Here is a 21,119-nt window from a genome sequence, read left to right on the forward strand (position 1 = left end):
AGAGCAAGGGGAGATATGTGAGGCTTCTCGAAGCCTAGGCAAAAAACCTGTTAGCCAAAGCAAGTCATATGGGCAAATCCTCAGTCCAGGGAAATACCTACACCTTAAGCAAGAGGAAATGTAGTTACAGGGCAAATGGCATGAATACAGAATTGGTAAAGAGCTGGGGCCAATAAAGCAAATTATCATGGCTTTGCTTTTACCAAGTTATTGTGAATATTTATAATGATAGTAAATCTTTATCTTTTAAGGGTAGCTTTGAATTTCTTTTTAGAAAAATAGCTAAATTTATGAATAAGATTAGAGAATCAGTCTAGGTTTATCTTTGGGCAAAAAGGTAGCTGTTAAAGCATGAGGCATAAAATAAGGAAACATTTCTAAAGGAACTGGTCAAGAATATGGCATTCAGGGGCAGAATAGTTGGGATAAATGTACAGCCTTCCAAAGTGATCAGCTGATTGAAGGAATAACACTGATTTGGTTCTAAAATAATTTTTTTAAATAAACTTTATGGCTTGTAGTCACATGTTACCGCTTTGTCTCAAAGTGGGAAGGGGAGTGAACAGAGGTTCATCTCTGATATGATACCCCTTTGACTAACTCTGGGAAAATATGCTTTATGTGCAGATTCTCATTGCCAAGTCCCCTCTGGCTCCCTTCACCTCATTTGCTTATACCATCCAGAAGGAAGGCCTGGTTCTTCAAGGTAAGATCCTTGATTAAGCCATTCCTTTAAGCTGATTATGCTCACTGCTGCCTACCACTGGTGATAATTACTGCCATGCTCCTGATAGAAGCTGCTTCAGGGCAGAATCAAAGGCCAAGATGAATTCACCAATGATATTTATCCTGATGAGATCAAAAGAGATTGATAATTGTGGCAAGAACGTAACAGAAGGTGGAGGTGAGGCTGAGGGAAAACTAGAGAATTTCCTAATAGAGTGAGGCAAAGAATGAGAGTTAAAGCACTAATCTAGGAACTGCCAAAAGCTGGTGCTCTTTGCAGACCCTGTGGAGTGAGGAACCAGACAATAAGCCTCTGATGAGAGTGTGGAGGACCCAGCATTGCCTCAGAGCCCTCTTGCTTACCAAACTGAAAAACCGTCTGGTCTGGCAGCCTGGGAGACAATTTGTCATGGCTCCTTGGCCACTACTTTCTCGGCCCCTTTCTGGTTACTCCATTTCTGTTCCCTTTACTCAAGTCCCGACTGGGGACCAGGCCTTGCTGACCTGTACCATGTGACACGGGCCTAGGACTTAGAAGGAGCTGAGTTCTGGCTCACAATAGAGCGCCCCAAGGCCACAGCCTGGAGCTCACTGATGTACAGTGGTGGTTCCCAGATGCTGGGTCTTCTGGTGATTGCAGGTCTGTCCAGAAAATAATGAACATGAGAGGCAAACTCAAACACTGTTGAACTTAGCCCACAGGGCCAGTTGTCCAAAGCTGCTTTGTAGATTGAGAACGGTCTCCACCGAAGACTGAGGACACACATCTGCCCCCCACTGCCAGGCAGGAGGCAGGTCCACAGAATGCATAGGTGAACATCTATGCCAAAGCCCAGTGGAACATACTGTCATTGCTGTCTGTAGGAGGAATATCCACCCTTTAGAATTTTGTTAAGTCGAGTACTTTCCCCAGGTTGATGAAACAGGGTGAGTCCTTAGAATATTCCCATGGAGACACATTGCATAGCAAAGATCTAGCAGGAATTTTGTGGGGCGGGCTGGAGGGCTCATGCTTTTGGACCAAGGAGCAGGCTGCAGCCTCCCCTTTCCTTCCCCTTCTAAAACGTCCGCTTCTTAATGGACCCGGAAAGCAGCTTGTTTGTTTGGTGCAGCTGAGCTCCACAGCAGGGACTCGGGTCCAGGGAAATTTGGGGTAAGAACTATTGACCTTTGGCTCTTAGCCTTTGACTTATGGTATCCAAGTTCCTTGGTAAATATTTTTTTTACAATTGCAAATATTGTTTTCTGACAAAGAAGCAGAGATTTTAAGACCAGATTAAGCAAAGCAAACAGCAGGCCCCTTTGTTACGTACTCTCTAAGGGTGTATAACTAATAAGCAATCAGAAAGCTGAACTCTTACTTACCCAGTACACAGTGTGGCTTTTGGCTCTTCGTTTTTAGAGGCTTTCTTAAAAGATTAGAAATCAACTAAATAGCAAATTTAAATTAAGATTTTAAGAAGTTCTATGGAAGATTACAAGACAATGTCAGGAGGAAAAGAGGCAGTTTTGCCCAGATGGCTTGTATTCAGAGCCTTGATATCGTGCCTATATCTTGATCACTGGGCAGTTTGGTAAACAGCATCTCTAAGCCTGACCTAATTTGGATAATTTTTAGGATAATATTTGTGAGAACAAGATTCACAGAGTTGCTTCTGAGCCTCATTGCTAAGATCATGATTTTGACAGGAAATAGAAAGTTGTTTAGAGAGAGGCTAGAAATGAATTGGTAGAGGTTGAAAATTGGCAAAGAAAGACTATTAGAAAAAGTTGGAAAACAAAGGAGAAAGGAGGCTGACCTATAGCTATGTGTCCCAGAGAGAGAAAAATTAAGGGAAGAGTACGATGATGTAGGAACCCCAACCAATAAATAAAAATGTCTGGGAGACTTCAGTGCCTCCACTGGTTGCTTTTAAAGATTTTTCTCCATCCCCTGCCCCAGCTATGTCTCCCTCTCTGAGCTTTTCTGAGGCAGCAGAACCCTTCTGCCCTTAGCAGTAATGCCACTGAATACAGACCTCTGGGGACTCCCTCCCCAATAGCTATGTGCTCCCAAGGCTTTGGGAACACAAGAAAGAGCTCTGGTCCTGAGAAAACAATGCAGATCCCTCCTCTAGTGGAGAGACCCCCTTGGATTTCTGTTCTAGCTCTGGTGTAATCTTGAGAAAATCTCTGGCACCCCAGTTTTGTCCGCTTAAAAATGACAATGTTGACCTTGATTCAGCACCTTGCAAACTGTGTTGCAACCCATTGGTGAGTCGTGAAATGAAATTAATGAGTCACAACCAGAATTTTTAAAAATGAAATAGAGGAGAATTTTAAAAATCACAGATTATATCACACATATTGCATTGTTTCATGGCATATTTCTTGGGTGACTGTGTGTGTGCATAATGAGTTTGTGTATGGAGGTTGCAGTGCAAAATATTTTTCTTCCTTGGAGTGTAGTCATCGGCCTGGGTGATCTCCACAGGCCTTAACCCTTCAGCTTATCTGATTCTCCTCGGTGATGGTGTACTTATCATCCCTTAGCTCAGTAGAGTTGTACCTTGAGATCTCCATACACCAGAACATGAAAGCTTATTTTTCCCCCTACTCTTACCAGATGACTGAACTAAAAAAAAAAAAAGGCACCTCCATAATTCCCCAGGTTTAAGGCAAAGCAACTTTTGATTCCTGGGTGGTAACCTTGGAAAGATACCTGCAGCCAAGGTCGAGAAGCTTTCCTCGTGTGAGAGGTTGCTCTGGCATGCTAGCCCCAGGTTGGCATGAAGGTTGGCTGGTACCTAGTGCAGGGGATTTGAGGGGCAATACAATCCATGTCTGAGAGACACAGAGACGGAGAGGGGGAAAGGCTGGAAGAGTGAGGGCAGCTCCTATGGTACCAACTAAAAAAGGCACTTGGGGCTGGACGTTCAGTATTTGTTATACAGAGGCAGCCTGGAGTGGTGGGAAGGAACAGTCCATACAGGCTGCCCTTTTTCAGGTGGAGGGGGCTGTCAGTGAATGTGGGAATGATCCCTCACTGCCTTTTATCCCGTTAGCAAGTCCAAGATTCCTACCAGCCTGCTAACCAGGAGGTTTTATAATACCTGGAGAGCTCCTGTGTGCATGAGCAGAGGGAGGGAATAAAAGGTGAGGCCAGAATTCGATTTACCGGCTCCACAGGCCATTCCCCTTACCAGTTCCCAAGGATTAGGATGCTAAGAACAGCCGGCAACTGGGGGCCTTATACCCTTCCTGCCTTTTTGTTCCCTGGGATGGGAGGAACAATAAATCGGCAGACTGGAGAGACTGAGGGGCCTGGTTAGAGATTTCTCAGGCTGCTTTTTGAAATACTTGAAGGAGCCAGTCTGTGCTATTGTTGTAGTAAAATACAAAGCGGAACTATTCTCCTTTTGCAAAAAGAAAAGAAGAAAGAAAGAAAAGAAAAAGAAAAAAAAGAAAGAAAAGAAAAAGTAAAAGAAAACCCACCCTCCCAGCGTCTTCAGGAGGCTGCCTGGCTCAGGCCATTACCATGGTAATACTGAGCTGTTTGCATCTTCTTTGTCTGTCCTGCACTTGTGGAGATCCTGGCCTCATGGTTGGGCTCAAGACCCTGGAAATAGTTGGCTTCAAAGGAGAGGGAGCTCGCAGCCACCAGCTTCCTGATGGTTCAGACTCTGAGAGGGGCAGGTCCCAGCAGAGGGAGAGTCAGCCCTTTTGTGCAACTTAAGTGGGAAAGGTGGAGGGCGTGGGGGTGACTCCCATTAATGCTTTTCTCCTCTTGCCCTGAGTTCAACATGAAATGCCCAGCACCCACTGGGGGGAAGAGCTTAGAGTTTTGGCTGGCTCAGAGTAAGGCTAAGGGTGCCAGGGCCTAATGGAGAAAGGAAAGCAGGAGCTGGCTTTGGGAATCAGCCTTAATGGAGTGGACCCACAGAACCGCCTGGCTGCTGAAGGGAAAGGGGCATTTGCAGTGAACTCCAACCTGACCCATATTCTGCTCTGGTCATGTTCTTTGTTTCCCCAACAAGCCCCAAATGTTGTGCCCTGCAGATCACAGCTGGGACCCCTGGGCCTCTGTGTCAGGCCAGGACTAAAGATTAAGATCCTGTAATTGAAAACAGCCAGACTGTGTTGCTGATGCTGCGGGAGGCCTAGGAAAAACCCAAGGCTGGTCTCTCCCAGAGCCGCCTTGGCCTTTGTGAGGCTCAGGGCAGTGGAGGCCTGCCGACTTAGTAAGGAAGCCGGGCTGGCCTGGGAGAACGAAGAGGGGCTCCTTATTCACTCTTCCTTTGCCCTACTCTCTCCATTTCCTCAGGAATCTAGCGAGCATTTGAAAATCAAGTGCCAAGTTGTTAGGGACAGAAAATAATGCCTTAGTTTCTCAGTAGGGCAGAATTGTGATTTTTATGTTGTTTTTTAAAAAATTAAAATGAGGTATGACAGGTTGAATTTGGATTCTGGTGCTATCTTCTGCTAGTTTAGTTCTGAATGAGCAGCATAAACCTTGGGATGGGGCTAAGGAATCTTAGGGGAGCCCAGGGCACCCTGAGATGGGTCCAGAGACAATTCTGCAAATGAAGCTAGTTTCCTGTTTTTCCAACCACCTACTTAGGGACTCAGAAGAAATCAGAAAACAATGAAACAATGATTTTTCTTAAGGGCTGGATAGCTATGTACCTCATCTTTCTTGTAAAATCAAGAATGTTTGTTTGATTGCCTTTTGAAGCTTATTGGGAGAGGCATTAATCTCCCCTATTTGTTCCCTTGTCACAAAATTGGGTTGGATTCTTCCACCCCATTTTCTTAGACCCTGAGCCAACTGGGTGATTTATTAAAAAATTCTTTTCCCCCAAATACCACCATCTACATTCATCAGATTTCAGTTTGAATTAGTAACACATCTAAATGTTTTCTGCCTAGTGGACTCAAAGTGACCCAGAAGATTCTCAATCTATTTCCATCCAGGTATGGAGGTGTCTGCTTGGTAAATAGAACCCACACACCTGGCACAGCCTGGCATTCTTGTGGGAGCCTGGGCAGAGAGCCCTGGGATTCAATGGAGCAGAGAGAGTGAACTTCTCTCTCAGAGGTCACAGAGAAGAGGGCAGAGCAGGTCTGTCACATTGTCTCTGGGCTGCCAGGTGCCACTGCAGCCTCAAAAAGCTTGTGCAGGCCAAGGCATTGTCCTTCATGACTCCCACTTGCCTCTCAGGGAGGAACGTCCCCGGGGAAAATGAGGAAGCATGACCCTCTGCCAGTTCTCTCCTCTTTTTCAACATTTACTTCACATTCCCTGCTTCCATGGCAACTTCTCCCACCAACCCTCTGCTTTGTTTACTTTTTTAACTCTGGCTATTAGCTTCAAAGAGAGATTTTATTTTCCAAAAAAATATTTTTTTGGAAAATATTTCCAAAATAAAATATTTTAAATATGGAACAGGACAGAAAATAATAAAACCCATGACTTTAACACCCAGACTTAGCAAATGTTAAAATTTTGTCATATTTGTTCCAGTTTTTTTTTTAATTATAGGGATAAAACTTGACAAAATTAAAAACCCCTTGTACCTATCCCTCCCTCACACTCTTTCACAGAAGTAGAAACTCTCCAGGGTTTGATACATATCCTTTCCCTTGTTCTGAAGAACTTTTCTACATGTATGCAAATCCAAATATGATACGATGATTTGTCTTGAGTGCATTCCAAGTCTGCATAAATGGTTTACTGGACACATCATTCCACAATTTGCTTTTGTCACTTAATGTCTTGTTTTTACAATTATTCCACATTGATACACATGGATCATGTTCTTTTACTTTAATGAGGTATCCGTATTCATTGTCTGAATATGCCACATTATCCATTCCCCTATTGATGGAAATCTCAATTATTTGTTAACTAAGTGAATTCTGTTACATGTGCTTCTTTGTGTGCTGGTGTGAGGGTTTCTCTAGGTATACATAAAAAGTGAAACGACTGGTCAGAGGGTATGCACACTTTAATCTTTACTATATATTCCCAAGTTGCTTTCCAAGGACATTTACCAATTTAAACTTCCTCTGGAGGTAGCGAACCAATTGCTACACAGCTGTGTGTAATTATAAGTTGGTTGTCATGTTTGCATGGGCAGTCTTCTCATGTATTCTCTGTGGATACCTCTTTTATCTCTGCCATTGGGGTATTATCTTTCCATAGTCTCTAGAGGTATCTTCTGCACAACATATGTGCTTTATGCATATACTTAGATGATTAGTTGACAAAAATTACTTTAATTCCTCCCAAAGCTATAACTATATATACACTTTCAAGAATGAGAGATTTTAGTCTCATCCACTGCCCTTATTTTCAGGACAGCAGACTGAGTTCCAGAAAGGCAAAGTAGGGTTCACTACCTCAGAATTGGGTTTGTAGCCCTTCCCAAGTACTCAGGGCTCCTAAGATTTTATAAAATCAGAAATGGGGTGGAGCCTCTCATCTTCCATCATGGCAGCCCTTCTGGCAACTTATCTTTCAGGCTTCATGAGCCTCTGTTGGAATATTCCACTCCTGTCCTGAACCTTGAATCTTGAAATCCTAAGCTAAGATGGACCAGTCACTCTATTGTAAGCAATCCCTCAAGAAAGTTCCTGAGTTGGGTTATAAGTTTGGCTGGGTGGAATCATAATACAAATTAACAGTGCCCACTTAATATAAATCAAAAGTAGAGGTTTACTGCTTTCTCACATAGTATTGCAGAGGAAAACAGTCCAGAACTAGTATAGCAGCTCATTCCATGTATTTGTCCAGGGACCCAGGCTCTTAGCATGTTGCCCCATCACACCTAGGATGTTGCCTTCATGGTTGTCATGGTCTACAATGGCTCAGCATCATTACCTCCAACCAGGTAGCAGAATTTGTATGAGGTAGAAAATGATGATGAAAACAAAGGGTATCCTCCTTCTTTTAAGGATATTAACCACAAGTTACACACATTATTCCTGCTTATATCATGTTGGCCAATCTGTAAATATATGAGAAGAAAGACTGGAAAATTATAGTTGTTTATCTGGGGACCATGTGCCTAGCTAAATTTTGGGAGTTCTTTTACCTTGAGAGAGAAGGGGAGATGAATATTCAGTGACACATCCTTTTCAGAGGAGCCCAGTTGCAGAGATTAGACCACAGGGTACAATAGTACAGACCCTAGGGCTGGGCTTGTAGCATAATGTTGAAATGCAGCATAAATATTGTATTGTAAATGTTATATATTAAAAATAATAATAGTACCCTCTTTGGTAGAGTCTAGAACAGAGAAGTAGGGTATCACAATTAGTAATGCCACCAAGGATAAGTACCAAAAATTTTGGTCCTCCACCCAAAACAAAATCTCTCTCAAGCAGAAACTTTAGTATGTGCTAGTATGCACTCTGCAAGAAAGATACTTGAACAAGAGCTACTTGTGCTTATAGCACAAAGCAGGGTATGAATTTGGGTCCAAAGTCATAGACTAAACACATTTTTCCCCAAAAATGTTTTTTCCTGTCTCCACATTTTTTAAAACATGGAACAAAATGTCAGTTGGAATAAGGTTATATTAAAAAACTTTATTTCAAGGCCTGGACTATAGTTAGCCTGGATCCACACTCCTCTTTTAGAACCTGGAAGCTATTTGGCTATCTTTGCATAGCTAACAATTTGCATTTGTGAAAATGCCCAGGTAATAATACCAAAAGATGTTAAATCAATTCAGGTTGTTGATTTTCTTTGAAAACTTCTTCCAAAAGGACTTGGTGTTCTTTCTGGAATATGACTTAAGCTCCATTTTAGTGACTTCAGTTCAGCAGGTATTTGTTGAGGTATCTATTGTTTGTAAACCATGGTGCTCAGAGGATATAAGACTAGGGGGAAAATGCTCCCTCTCTTTTAGTAGCTCAAAATCTAGTTAGCTCAAAAACAAAGTAAGTTTAATCAAAGGCAAACTGTGGCACCTATTATCGAGGTTCTAACAATGTGATATGTTTAAAAGAAATAGAATTGGGGTGCCTGCTGCATGGCTCAGTCAGTTAAGCATCCAACTTGGGCTCAGGTCATAATCTCACGGTTTGTGAGTTCAAGCCCCAACATAGGACTTTCTGATGTCAGCACAGAGCCTGCTTCAGATCCCCTGTCCTCCTCTCTCTCTGCCCTGCCCCTACTTGCACTATCTCTCTCTCAAAAAAAAACATAGACATTAAAAAAAAAAAAGGAGATAGAATCATTTCAAATAGGATGGCTGAGGAAGGTTCCTGAGGGTAGGAGAGTAGGGTTCCTGAGAGTTGAACTGGACATCATCCTGTGAATACTGATGAAAATGGCTTTCCATTGTCTTTTAATAGAGGCCAGTTTCTTTTGCTGTTTGAGGATAGATCTGGGGACCCTGGGGAATGCTGATTAGTGCCATGTGACTAATGTTGAATCATGCTGACTAATGTGCTCTAAATGGATTGATTCAATAATAAAGGGAATGTTGAGAGTCAAGAGTTCAGATCCTGAATTTCACCATGTGATGAAATGTAAATCCCTTAGCTTCAGTACTTCATTTTTTGGTCAATTAAAATGTGCTCATGATGAGAATCTAACAAGTCACCTTGACTAGAAAGTACTTTACAAACCTCAAGGAGAACAGAAATGCTTAACAACAACTCCCAGGACAGGCTTGTGCAATCGTGGGTTATTCATCGCCCATACAGAATCGGAACATCCATCACATGCCGCTCCCCAGCCATGCGAAACTTCTACTTCCTCACACATGCCACAAGAACTGACAAACAGTACATTGCACTCACAAAAACTGACAAATAGAGGAGCTTTTGAAAAATCTTCCCATCTACCTACTGGGGCGGCTGTATTTTTCTACAACAAATGTCACCACAGAACTAAGAGCTTGCCTTGCACACACAGCTTTTTCTCTCTTTTGACATCTCCCCAGCTAGACTGCTTGAGAACGTGGCCTTCCGTGTCCAGATGTTTACTGAATTCTGAAGGCCCCCCAAAGGGCCCAAGTTCTTTTGTTGCCCTCCAAATCACTTCCCACAGAGACTGACCGATGTCCTGAAGGAGCCCTTCAATAGGGAGGATAAATGGAGGCAGATGAAGACATGACCCCCTGAGGCTCACCCACGTCCACGCTAACAAAGGGTCTGAGGCACAACCTTGTAAGGAGCATTTTGGTCAGCAGCGTCCCTTCGAGAGGCCACATCTCCCCCACAGGGCTGCTTTCAATGGCTACCATCACAGTGGAAGCACTGGGCATTTGTTAAGGGCTGAGGTTTGCTAGGTGCAGCACAAAACATCTAAATCATGGTCCCCTGTCTTTGTGAGGGCTTCCTGGCTACTGATGGCAACTGGCTTTCTCAGGGGAAACTTGAGAGTGAGTGGAAGAAGCTGAAGAGGGGCTCCCACTTCTCTGGATGACCTCTTCCCACCCAGCCCAGAGAGGGCTTTTGTCTGTAGCCATCAGCAGTCAAGCCAGGGCTGCGGGACCTTACCCCACACTGATGCTGTGTTTCTGGGTATCCCTGGTTTGTGAGGCTTTTGGCTCCCTAGGTAATAGACAGGTATGTATGTAAGAGGAATACAGCTGGAAGGAAAGTTTTGTTTAGACTACTAGTGAGAAGTTAGTGCATTTCATGACAACACAGTTTTGTTTTGTTTTGTTTTTTTCAAACTGACTTTCTCTCCCTCTCTCTCTTTTTTTTTTTTTTTCTCCTTTAGGCCAACAGAGGCCATAAGGGACACTATGACCTTTGTCTAGAGCTGATGGGGGCACGATTTGTGAAATGAAACAGGATGGTGCTGCTTGGAAGAAGGACAGGAAGCCAGCATAATGGGGATTAATTAGTTGATTGATGTTGATACGGTAACAGATTTGCCCCCATACCCTTGAGCCAGCCATCTCAGACCTAGCAGGGAAGGTGAGGATGAAGAAGCCTTTGTTCAGGTCTCTAGATGCATAGGGCTGAAGGCTTTGCGCCATGGGATGTCAACAGCCGTAATAATAATAATTTGCACTTATATAGCACCTTTCAACCAGGCACCTCAAAGCGGTTTAGCCACGTTAATTAATTAAAGCCCACAATCCCCCTGGGGAGAGGAGGAGGATGACTAACAGGATTTGTAATTACAGGAGGGAACATTTCCGAAGAAAGTATTGTCCACCATGTAAAAAGAGTGGGTGTAAAGGAATTGGGGTCTCCAAAGAGTAACTGATTCAGAAGTGAAATCATGGAAAGATGGGGAGGCTGGGGGCGGGCATGGGGGTGGGGGTCTGCTCTTGTGTCAGAGGGAGGTCAATGGGCTCAGAATTCACTGACAGGTTCGGATCCAACTGAGAAGTGGAACATGTATGGTATTAGTGGCATTTGAAGGTCATTAGTGGCACAACCATTGTGGTGTAAATTCAAGTTTCACTAGTATATTGTGTATAGCCTTGCAGAACAAAGAGTGAGATTCATGCAGTATTTAATAAAGGATGAAATGAGTTCTTTGGATTTAAAGCCCAAAGCTGGGCCAGTCAATTAGCAAGTAAACCAATTGGTGACCCATAGGATAATTTAGTTGTTTCCAGCAGAACACCCAGCCTAAGCCCTCCTACTGTCATGAAGTTTCCAACCAAAGCTTCAAGGCTAGGTTCAGTACAAGGCCTTGAGGCTACGACTCCTTCAAAGACAGGCATCAAATCTTCCCGCCTTTGGCATGGGTATCTCTCTCTCTCTCTCTCATTATTGTTTATTTATTTTTGAGAGAGAGAGAGAGAAAGAGACAGCATGAGCCAGGGAGGGACAGAGAGAGAGGGAGACACAGAATCTGAAGCAGTCTCCAGGCTCTGAGCTGTCAGCACAGAGCCCAACACGGGGCTCGAACTCACGAACCACTAACTCATGACCTCAGCCGAAGTCAGACACTTAACTGACTGAGCCACCCACGTGCCCCAGCATAGGGACCTCTCTTACCCAAGTTGTTAGTGACCCCCCAAGCTGTCCTCTATAGAATCATTTTGTACCTGCTCCCCCTCCAGAGGTTTTTAAATGCTTTGGAGTCTACAGTCAAGTCATCCTATCTCATGTTTCCTGTCAGTGCCCACCAGAATGCTGTGCACCAAGTAGGTAGAGATCAGTGAAGAATAACTGAATGACTGTCTTTGAACAACTTAGTATTTGTTGAGTACATACCAAGTGCTAGAGTGAAGCTCACAAGAGCAGGATGTGTGTCTCGTCCTCGAGAACTATATTGTGAGGTATGGAAAAGACTCATATCCTACTAACTCATATACTATAAAACAGAATAAAATGAAATGACATGATAGATGTATATCCAAGCCACATGCTACAAGGGCAAGAGTGGGAACGTTTGATCCAGCTGGAGTGAGTCAGGGAAGGTGTTCCTGGAGAGCAAACAATGTGCTGGGCATAGGAAGGCAATAAGGATTTGGGTAGACCTGGAAGAGGTCATGGAGGCAGATTTTCCAGACTGTGGTCATTTGTCTCCCTTTGAGTGAGATGCTTTTGAGAACTTGTGGTCTTCAATAGAACATTTGTGAAAAGCAAGCTGAGTTTTTGCAGCTGATTAAATGTACATTTCCTGTGAGTTCCTATTATGTGAATTGGCTAATTTCAAACATCAAAGGACTATTTGAGAAGTTGGGAAAGATATTTTATTCTCTGTAACTATTAATTTGGTTTCTTTGCACTTTTATTGCCCGCCAAGAAAGAAAAGCTGGATAGTTCACACATTAAAACAGGGCACTCAAAAGTGTCTGAGAAAGGTACAAGGCAGACACCTCCCAGTTCCAAATGTCAAGGAATAAACGTCTTCCTCCTTGAGCCTATTTTTTCGACACCAGGAATCCCTAAGACAGGGCTCTACACACAGTGACTGACAAATCAATCCCCGCACTCTCCTGGTCCAAGTTCCAACAGAGCTTTTCACCGCAAACCACATTGCCAGGACAGACCTATGTGCCATTTTTGCATTGTGCCAATATTTATTAAGTGTTGCTGCAGGTCTGACACACACTATACATGCAAAAGCTTACCTAATCCTAACAGTCTCACGAAGTAGGACTTTGCATCATTCCTCCTGTGCAGATGAGCAATGAGGCAAGAAAAGTTCAGTCTCTGGCTAAAAAGTGATGGATTTGAACCCACTTGGTCCTGCTTCTTCCTCTCTCACCCCTCACCTGTCTAGTATTTCTGTTCATGTGTGTTATGGCTTCTTCCAGTCATCCTCAATTCACTAAAATACTCAGCACAATACTATGCACATAGTAAGAACTCCATGAATATTTTCCAAATAAAAGAATCACCAGGAGCAATAATAGTGGTTTGATCTTCCACCAGGAGGAGTGACTGCAGAAAGCCTGGGCAGCGGTGCTGAGAGTTTAGTAGAGGCTCCATAGCTACCTCCTTTTCTTTCGACCATGATGAAAGATTAGGAGACAGGCTCAGGAAAGTTGCCCCAGGAAATGTTTGCAAGAAAGAAGACACAGGTGGTATTCATGAGCTGAGAAGCTGCCAAACCTGGTACCTCCCATGAGATGCTAGTGAGGTAACTTGTATTGAACCTACTCACTGATTTCTTTTCTATGTGTGTGTGTACGTATGCATTTATATGTCAAAGGTCAACTTTGTTCCCATAATTGTGCTAGCCTCCTAGGTACTCTGTTAATGGGCAGCAGTCCCAGTGAAATGGTCCCTATCAGCCCACAGAGTGAACATTTCTGGATTAGCCCAGAAGTTCTGAACTCTACGCATAGGGCTTCTATGTTATATGTTGTGAGCAAAGTTGCCACTCAGGGATAGGATTTAAAAGATTATCTGGCAAAACCTGGATTGCCAAATGAGAATTCTGGAGATGGGGAATGAGGATTAGGTAATGGGTAAAAGGGGAATGAAGGCAAGAAGAAGTACAAAAGATCAGATTCAGACCTTAAAGGTGTGGTCTTAGAGCCACTTGAGAGTGTCATTTTTTTCTGAAATTTTTTTCTGAAATTTTTCATTTTTCCTTTGGTTTCAATATTGTCTCCATCACTTTTGTCCTTTGGCTATGAAAAGACTTTCTTTGTTCTATTACAGAATTCAACAGAGGCCTCTTTTGCTCAAATGGAGGGAAGGATCCCATCACATTCCCCAAAAGAATATCCTAAGTGTGAGAGAAAGTACATTGCCTACCTCTCTGAATTTTGGTGAGGACAGTGTTCAGAAGGAGCACAGGTTCTCCAGAGCTCCAAACAGATCTGGGAAGGGAGTAGACCAGTAAATAGTGGGCATAAATCAGGACAGACTTGGTTTTGCTGCCTAAACAAACAACACCCCGAAATCTTAGTGACTTAAAGTCTGCATGTCTGAGAGACTCTCCCAGGACGCTGTCCTCCATGTGATGACTCAGTATCCCATCTCAGTGTCAACATGTACTTCCACAATTGCCACAGTAGGGGAAGAGAGAGAAGGGTTGTGCCCTAGCAATTAAGTGCTTCCCCCAAGAAATGGCACCCATCACTTCTGCTCTCATGGCCAAGCAGTCATGCATCCAAGCCCAGCTGCAAGAAGGTGGGAAGTACAGAACTCCTCTGTATTTGGAAGAGAAGGAGGACTAGATATTAGTGAACACTTATAATGCCTGCCACATAATGCTATAGCCAGTGAGCTGGCACTTATCTCCTTTCACACTCATGCCTTGTATATACCTTTCCTTTAGATCACCCAGCACATATTGAAGACTTATGGGTTAGTGTTGAGGAAAGAAAACCAAATAGTTTTCTAGTCTACAGGCATTTTTGTCTACAGGCAACCATTTTGAAAGAGGTGTAGCCACAGAAAACCAGTTAACTCTAGGTACTTTCCCCATGGAGCTATCAGACACTAATAACTCCAGGAAAGGCTAAGGGGTTAAAGAGAGTCATGGCCTGATTTCAGTAATACATCTAAGATGGAACAACTAATTTTGAGTTGCCCAGAACCATCATGCTTCATATGAAAGAACTTCTGGAAATGTGCCCTTTCTCTTCCATTCCTCCTCTTATTACCAGACATGATTCAAATTCCCTCTAAGCCCTGTGACTTTTCCAGAAAGCAGCTCTCCCAGCAGAGAGAGAGAGAGAGAGAGAGAGAGAGAGAGGAGAAGAAAAAAAAAACTTTCCCTTATTATTCTTCCAATAATGAATTCCTGCTCTGAGTGGGCTGTTTCCATGTGTTTTCAGTCAAGTGCTGATGGCAGCCTTGCCGGGGGACATTTCCAACAGGCTGTGGACATAATAGATGGGGTTTCATATTGACAAGGGCTGCTCTCAGCTTTCCTTCCAGTTTAGCCCTCCTAAGCCCTGAAATTGGAGATGAGAAATGATTCACGAGATCTCACTAGTGAACCAACATGGCTGGACACTTCTTTGCTCCTTTTAAGTAGCTAAAAAGTCATGGTTTTAAAGCTTCCTTCTAAGAGATTTGTAGGCTTGTATCTTAGTAACTTTACAAGGACTTAACTTTCCCAGACAAGCCCACTTTTTGTAGATGGCAAGACCTCCTTTCTTCAGGATTCAAACATAGTCTTGGCCTACCCCGACATCATAAGAACAAAGGGAGAATTTAGGACATACTATTTCCTGCCTGCCTAAAACCTCATCTCAAGTACACAAGATGCTTCCAAATAAGGAATGGCAGTAGCCATGTTTGCTAAGGGAACCAGACTACTCATTCTCCCCAAAGCAAAAGTCTTCAGGTAATTCAGTTTCAGCTTACCTACATGGAACTCATACAAACTGTTATAGTTGGGCTCTCTTCATTGCGAAGAGTCTCAGTTACCTCAGTTAAAAAGGAAAAGGTATTTTTAAGGGTATAGATGGCCTGGGATTGGAAAGCCTTTAGGAGCAGAAGCAGCCCTGGGGACTTATTAGCTCAGAGTCTCTGCTTCCCTCTGTATTTCTGCCTGAGGTACCCTCTCCCAGCAGACATACTCTACAGACTGTAGTTCTGCTTAGGAAAGACTTCAACTTGCATGTGGCTCATCCTGGGCTCTTAAGCTCCCCCATATATACCTCAGCCTTTCAACTTCAGTTCCCATTGGCTTTTTACCTTGGTATTTCTAGTTGAAATTCCTAAGAGACAATCTCATTGGCTCAGGCTTGCCTTACTGTTCTGTCCCAGATAACATCATTGGTCGTTAGCCAGCCAGTCAGCTGTGGGCTGAGGGAAGAGCTATAAATATAGCTACCTAATAGCAGAAGGTGGGGGCATGGCAGCTTCCTTTAGAGGATCTGTGAGGGGACGAGGACTGGATGGGCCCTAGTGTGCTCTTTGAACCCTTAACAGGAGTGCTGCAAGGATACTCATTCTCTCTGGCTTCTTCCTTCCCCCCGCCCTGCCCCCCGGTCCCTGGTTTCATCACTGTAGACCTAATCTCCAGTCACAGCCTAAGCCCCCATTACTTCTCATCCCCCAACACCTGATCCAGTATCCAGCTTCTCAGCCTGTTGAAGTGCCCAATCACAGAGGTGTAGGACTAGTGAGTGGGAAGAAAGATCTCTTAAAATGTATTTGAGAATATATGGAAGACTGTGGAAGGTGTGGAAGGAGGAATGAAAATAAAACCCTTTCTTACTTAGCTAAAGAAAAACCTGTTCCCATCGTGGAACCAAAGTACCTTTCTTCTTCTGATCTTTGGAACAATTTCCCTTTTCCCAAAATCAAACATCAGTAGAAACATGAGAAACTTCCATGGAGGGACCCCGATGGAGCAGAGCAGGAAGACAGTCTAGCCATGCTAATCTTGAAGAGCTTTTTTCTGACCCCTGCAAGCATCCTTAGTTCCCATCCCAGACGCGTGCATTTCCCTAGGCCCCCGCCCTCAGGCTTCATGGAGCCCTGGTCCCAGATTCTTGAATCTCAAGTCCCAAGCAATTTACTTTCAAACTAAGTTTTAGAACACAAGGGGTGGAGTCTGTGTAGATAAGGTCTTTGCCGATTGTGTTCTCCCAAGATCTCCAAAGCTCTTCAGTGGTGGCATTTTTCACAAACCTACGTGATATTTTTGGAGGCTTGGTCTTGTGTGGTGTTGCCCTGGTTTAAGTGAGTCAGAGCAATTATGCTTTGTCTGAATTCACACATCAAGGACAGGACTAGGAGGAAAATTGAATTATGCCTTTTATTCCTTAGAGACCATTGCCTTTATGCTTCATCAGAGGGTTAAAAGGCCAACCCCAAACATCTACATTCAAATTTCAGTATCTCTGTATTCTTTTCAGTGGAAGTGAGGCTAGAAGTGAATTAGAGGCAAGTCTAAACAACCCTGTATTTCCCTGCCCTTTACTGAGCTCTGGGTATGCCAGTTTGGATCAAATCATTCATCAAACCTCGTTCAAATTCTTATCTACTGACTAAAATTGCAGTGTTTCTAGGAGCCTATGCTGGTGAGGAAGGTAGTTCTGATGATGTTTCTAAACCTGCTGCTGTGGGATTCTAGAGCCAGTTCCTCTGGATTACTTCCAGATCTCTGTTCATTCCATTTAGAATCTGAGGTTGAAATCTATTGCCATTGTCTGTCCCCTGGGATCTGAAAACCCATCTGGGGTTTGTCCAGCCTCTCTCTCCAATACCACCGTCCAACTGCACAGTCATTACCAGTCCAACAGCTTGAAAGCCGATGCAAATGTGGAGCATAAGCCAGTTTGGCTTTCTCCCAGTCCTCTGGGCCCTTCTGGGGTTAATCAGCAACCACCTATCTTTGTGTTAATAACAGAAGTCTCTCTAACTAGAACACCTGGAGGAAACCCATAGGAAGGCTTAAGATGAAGCCAATTTTACAGTAATTGTTCTGACCATCACTGTTTAAACTGGACTCAGACTGTCCAGAAAAAAACCCAGCTTGCTAAAACCAGCCAACTAGCTCTCAATGTTCCTTAAGCCGCTTTAGGTTTTACTAATACTTTCCATGTCTACATCACCGCTCCAGAGTCTCCTTATGCTTGCACTTCAGGCAATATCTCCCTATTTCAGGTACATGAGATTTAGTGAAATGTCCTGACTGCATCTCACTGACAGAATTCTTTAGTGGCATCTTCCCAGCACTTTCCCCATGCTCCCAGCCCATTCTGATGGTTGTGTTTACACCAGTGGAGGAATAATAGACCTTCTTAACTGGGATTGCTGACAACTTCTCTTAGTAACTAACCCAAATGGCTTTGGGTGTCAGGTAATTATGTAGGGGGAAAAAAAGATGGGGGCTTGGTAGGTGGAAGGGTAAGCGGAGGACACGTGAAAAATAGTTTCCTGCTGTATTTGTCTCCTAAGGCTGCCATCACAGAATACCACAGAATAGTTTAAAGAACAGAAATGTATTTTCTCATAGTTCTGGAGACTGGAAGTCTAAGATCAAGGTGACAGTCAGTTTGGTTTCTCCTGAGACCTCTCTCTCTTGGATTTGCAGAGGCCCTTTCTCACTTTGTCTTCACGTGGTCCTTCATATGTGTGCACTCCTAGTGTCTCTTCCTCTTCTTATGACACCAGCTTTCTTGGATTAGGATTCTGTTCTTATGACCTCATTTAACCCTAATTACCTCCCTTTAAAGGCCCATCTCCAGGCACATTCATATTGGGAGTTAGGACTTGAACATACGAATTTGGTGGTATGGGGTGGGGGGTTGGACACAGTTAAGTCCATTACAGCCGCCATAACTTTTCCTCAGCAGATCATCTCCCATCCTCTGACGCTGCCCTTCTGAGTGGGAGAAGAGTAGATATTGACCAAGAAATGGCAGATGTGACTCTGTACAGTGAGTTTGAGAATGGCTAAGCTAGGTAGGGAGGGTGCCTAAGACAGGCAGAGCCAAAAGATGGACATTTGGAAACATTAAGAGATGGCTGGGTGGATAGACAGATGGGTGAATATATGACTTAGGTAGTATGTTGATGCCACCAGGGTGGACATTGCATTCTACTTCCTTGGGGTTGTATATTTTTACAGCGCAGTGGTTACAAACTCAAATGCTCATGTTAGGTAACAGAGCTGCAAAAAGAGGCCAGGTGCAATAACAGGGAGTAGTGGGGAATGTGACAAACTGGAAAGAGTGTGCCCTACCTAAAGGGGCAGTATATACTCAGTTCCATCCAGCCAATTATTACCTCGTGGGATGCCAGCCTAAAGTTGCCAGCATGTCTGATTTTTCAAGGGAACAAGAAATCTGGATTTTCAGATGAAGTCTTTCTTTAAATAAATCTTTAAATTATGGCAATTAATTCAAAAATTGTAAAATGCTGTGTGGGCCAAATCAGCACATTTGCAGTCTGAGTGAACCCTGGAGGCTGCCAGATTTCCACTCTCGGACTACTGGAAAGACATCTGTAATGTCATCACATGAGGATGTAGGTATTTAAGAGCTCGGGCTCATGAGTACACTGCTTGGGTTCAAATTTCAGCCCACTTCTTACTAGCTTTACAATCTTGAGCAAGTTACACACGTAACTCCGAGTTGTCATAACAATAAAATTAGTTAATACATATAGGTGCCTAGAACAATTCCTGCTGCCTCGTAAGAAAACAGAAACTGAGCCAGCATTATTAGGTAGTGACACCAAACCTTTTGGTTTCCTCATTTGTAAAATGGGGACAACCTATCCCCCAGGGGAAAAGAGAATATGTGTGATGGGCTTACAAACGTGTGCACGTTGCTAAGAAATTCACCATGTACTTCTTTTGTAACTGTACCTATAAGTGAGGCTCAGTCTTGCTCAATGCCAGGCTGGGATCCCTATAAAGAAGAGGATAGCATTAACTAGAACCAGTCCTTTTTTTTTTTCTTCCAAGGATTATTTGGCTATTTTGCTATTCTTAGCATTTGGTGAGTTTTTCTTTTTTCTTTTTTTTTTTTTTTTTATTGTGAATTTTTAAACATTCATAAAAGCAGAGAAAATAGCATAATAAACACTCAAGTACCCTTATCTAGATTCAATCATTGTTAACATTTGCTGTGTTCGTTTCATCTTGGTGAGTGTTCCTTTCAGGGGTGGGATGTGGCAGTACCGAAAGGGAATGGAATGAGGCATAGTGGTACCAAATGGGAGAGCTCAGGGCTTTCCCCACCTCAGGGATGGATGCCATATTGTTGCAAGAAAGCAAGACCCAGTTAGATATAGATGGTTCCCTTTTGGATAGGACCCCTGAAAAGGGATTTTTGTGCAGGATAATTTGTTATAGATCACACACTGTTACCGCCTTAAAGTGATGTAAACTGGGACACAAATCCTTTTATTATTTATAAGACTTTCATTTATTATTATTTCTAAGGTTTTATTTTTTTTGTAAACAAGAATGTGTTCATGTATTGCTCACGAAATTGAAAAGCAAAAAATTTTAGAGAGTTTCCATGTGGAAATGTCTCCTATCATAAAGAATTCAGGAGTTGAAACTGGTAGATCGGTGAGAAACCCGGTAAAATCTCAGTGATAAAAATAAATGTTGGTCGCTAAAAATGAAAGGTTTTAGGAGCAAAAACACTCAGATACAAAGAAAGTATATGCCAATTATAGACGGTCCTTTCTGTTAAAGCATTTAAAAGAATCTAAGACATATTGCCCCATTTCTCAGCATTAGCTTTTACTGCATTTGAATGCACAGTTTTCTCCCTGGAAAGGATGTCTTACTATGTGAAAGCAACTAAACTTTGCTTTAAAATTCTATTATTCAGACCCTTCATTAATTTAAGCTGACATTCCTTCTCAATCGGGGCCAATCATCAAAGCTTTATTGTATTGAGAACCTTGAATTCAGCAACAAAGAGTGTGGGTTTGGAAGGACGAGCTAGGAGCGGGGAGGGCAGAGAGCTCCCAAGGCCCAAAGAAGGGAGGGGAGAGGAGGAAGACAGCGGGAGGGAGAGTGATAGGGAAAGACTGGAGTCCTGAGAAGCAAAGGGAGGGCAGAGGAGTTAGAAAAGCAGAGATACACTGGAGCGGGGGACAGGGGTGGGGGTGGGTGGGGGGTGGACTTGGGGGGTGGATAGTGGAGGGAAGGGGAGATAGGCTTGGAGGGTCTATGCTGCAAATCTGTCCCTTGAGCCTCTGCTCATCAACCTGCAACTTTGCCTTCACAAAGTTTTCTCCAGAGGAAAGGTAAAAAAGGAGACAGGGAACAGAAGAAGAGAAAGCATTTCCTTTTCTTCCTTCATCCAGGTGCCTCTTGAATCTTCTGCGCTAGTGTCCTGCCCAGCAACAGGGTGCCTGGCAGGAAGTCTGCCCCACCCTGCAGGCCTGGGGTCTAGTCATGTCTGGCCCAGTTCCTCCTGCACCCCAGCCCCCCAGCAGTGCTCTGTCTTCCTTTCTGGCATGATTTACTGTGGAATACATGATGTGGGATGTACCAAGTAGAATGTATTGGGTTCATTGTTAAGGCATAGGGCAAGGAA

General features: G+C 43.5%; 1 protein-coding gene across 10 annotated transcripts in view; it reads left to right on the forward strand.

Moving 5' to 3' along the window:
• The window catches only part of RAD51B (RAD51 paralog B), a 715,946-nt gene that overhangs the window by 560,066 nt on the left and 134,761 nt on the right, over positions 1 to 21,119 (forward strand). For 8 of the 10 annotated variants that reach the window (XM_053224607.1, XM_053224604.1, XM_053224609.1 and 5 more), the window contains one exon: positions 628 to 706. In XM_053224607.1, coding sequence (XP_053080582.1) covers positions 628 to 706 — 79 coding nt within the window. Of the gene's footprint in view, positions 1 to 627; positions 707 to 10,447; positions 10,902 to 21,119 lie in introns of those variants that run through there. The other 2 variants (XM_053224608.1, XM_015068435.3) reach the window with 1 other exon arrangement.

Source organism: Acinonyx jubatus, chromosome B3 (genome assembly GCF_027475565.1).
Source record: "Acinonyx jubatus isolate Ajub_Pintada_27869175 chromosome B3, VMU_Ajub_asm_v1.0, whole genome shotgun sequence".
Taxonomy (NCBI): Eukaryota; Metazoa; Chordata; class Mammalia; order Carnivora; family Felidae; genus Acinonyx; species Acinonyx jubatus.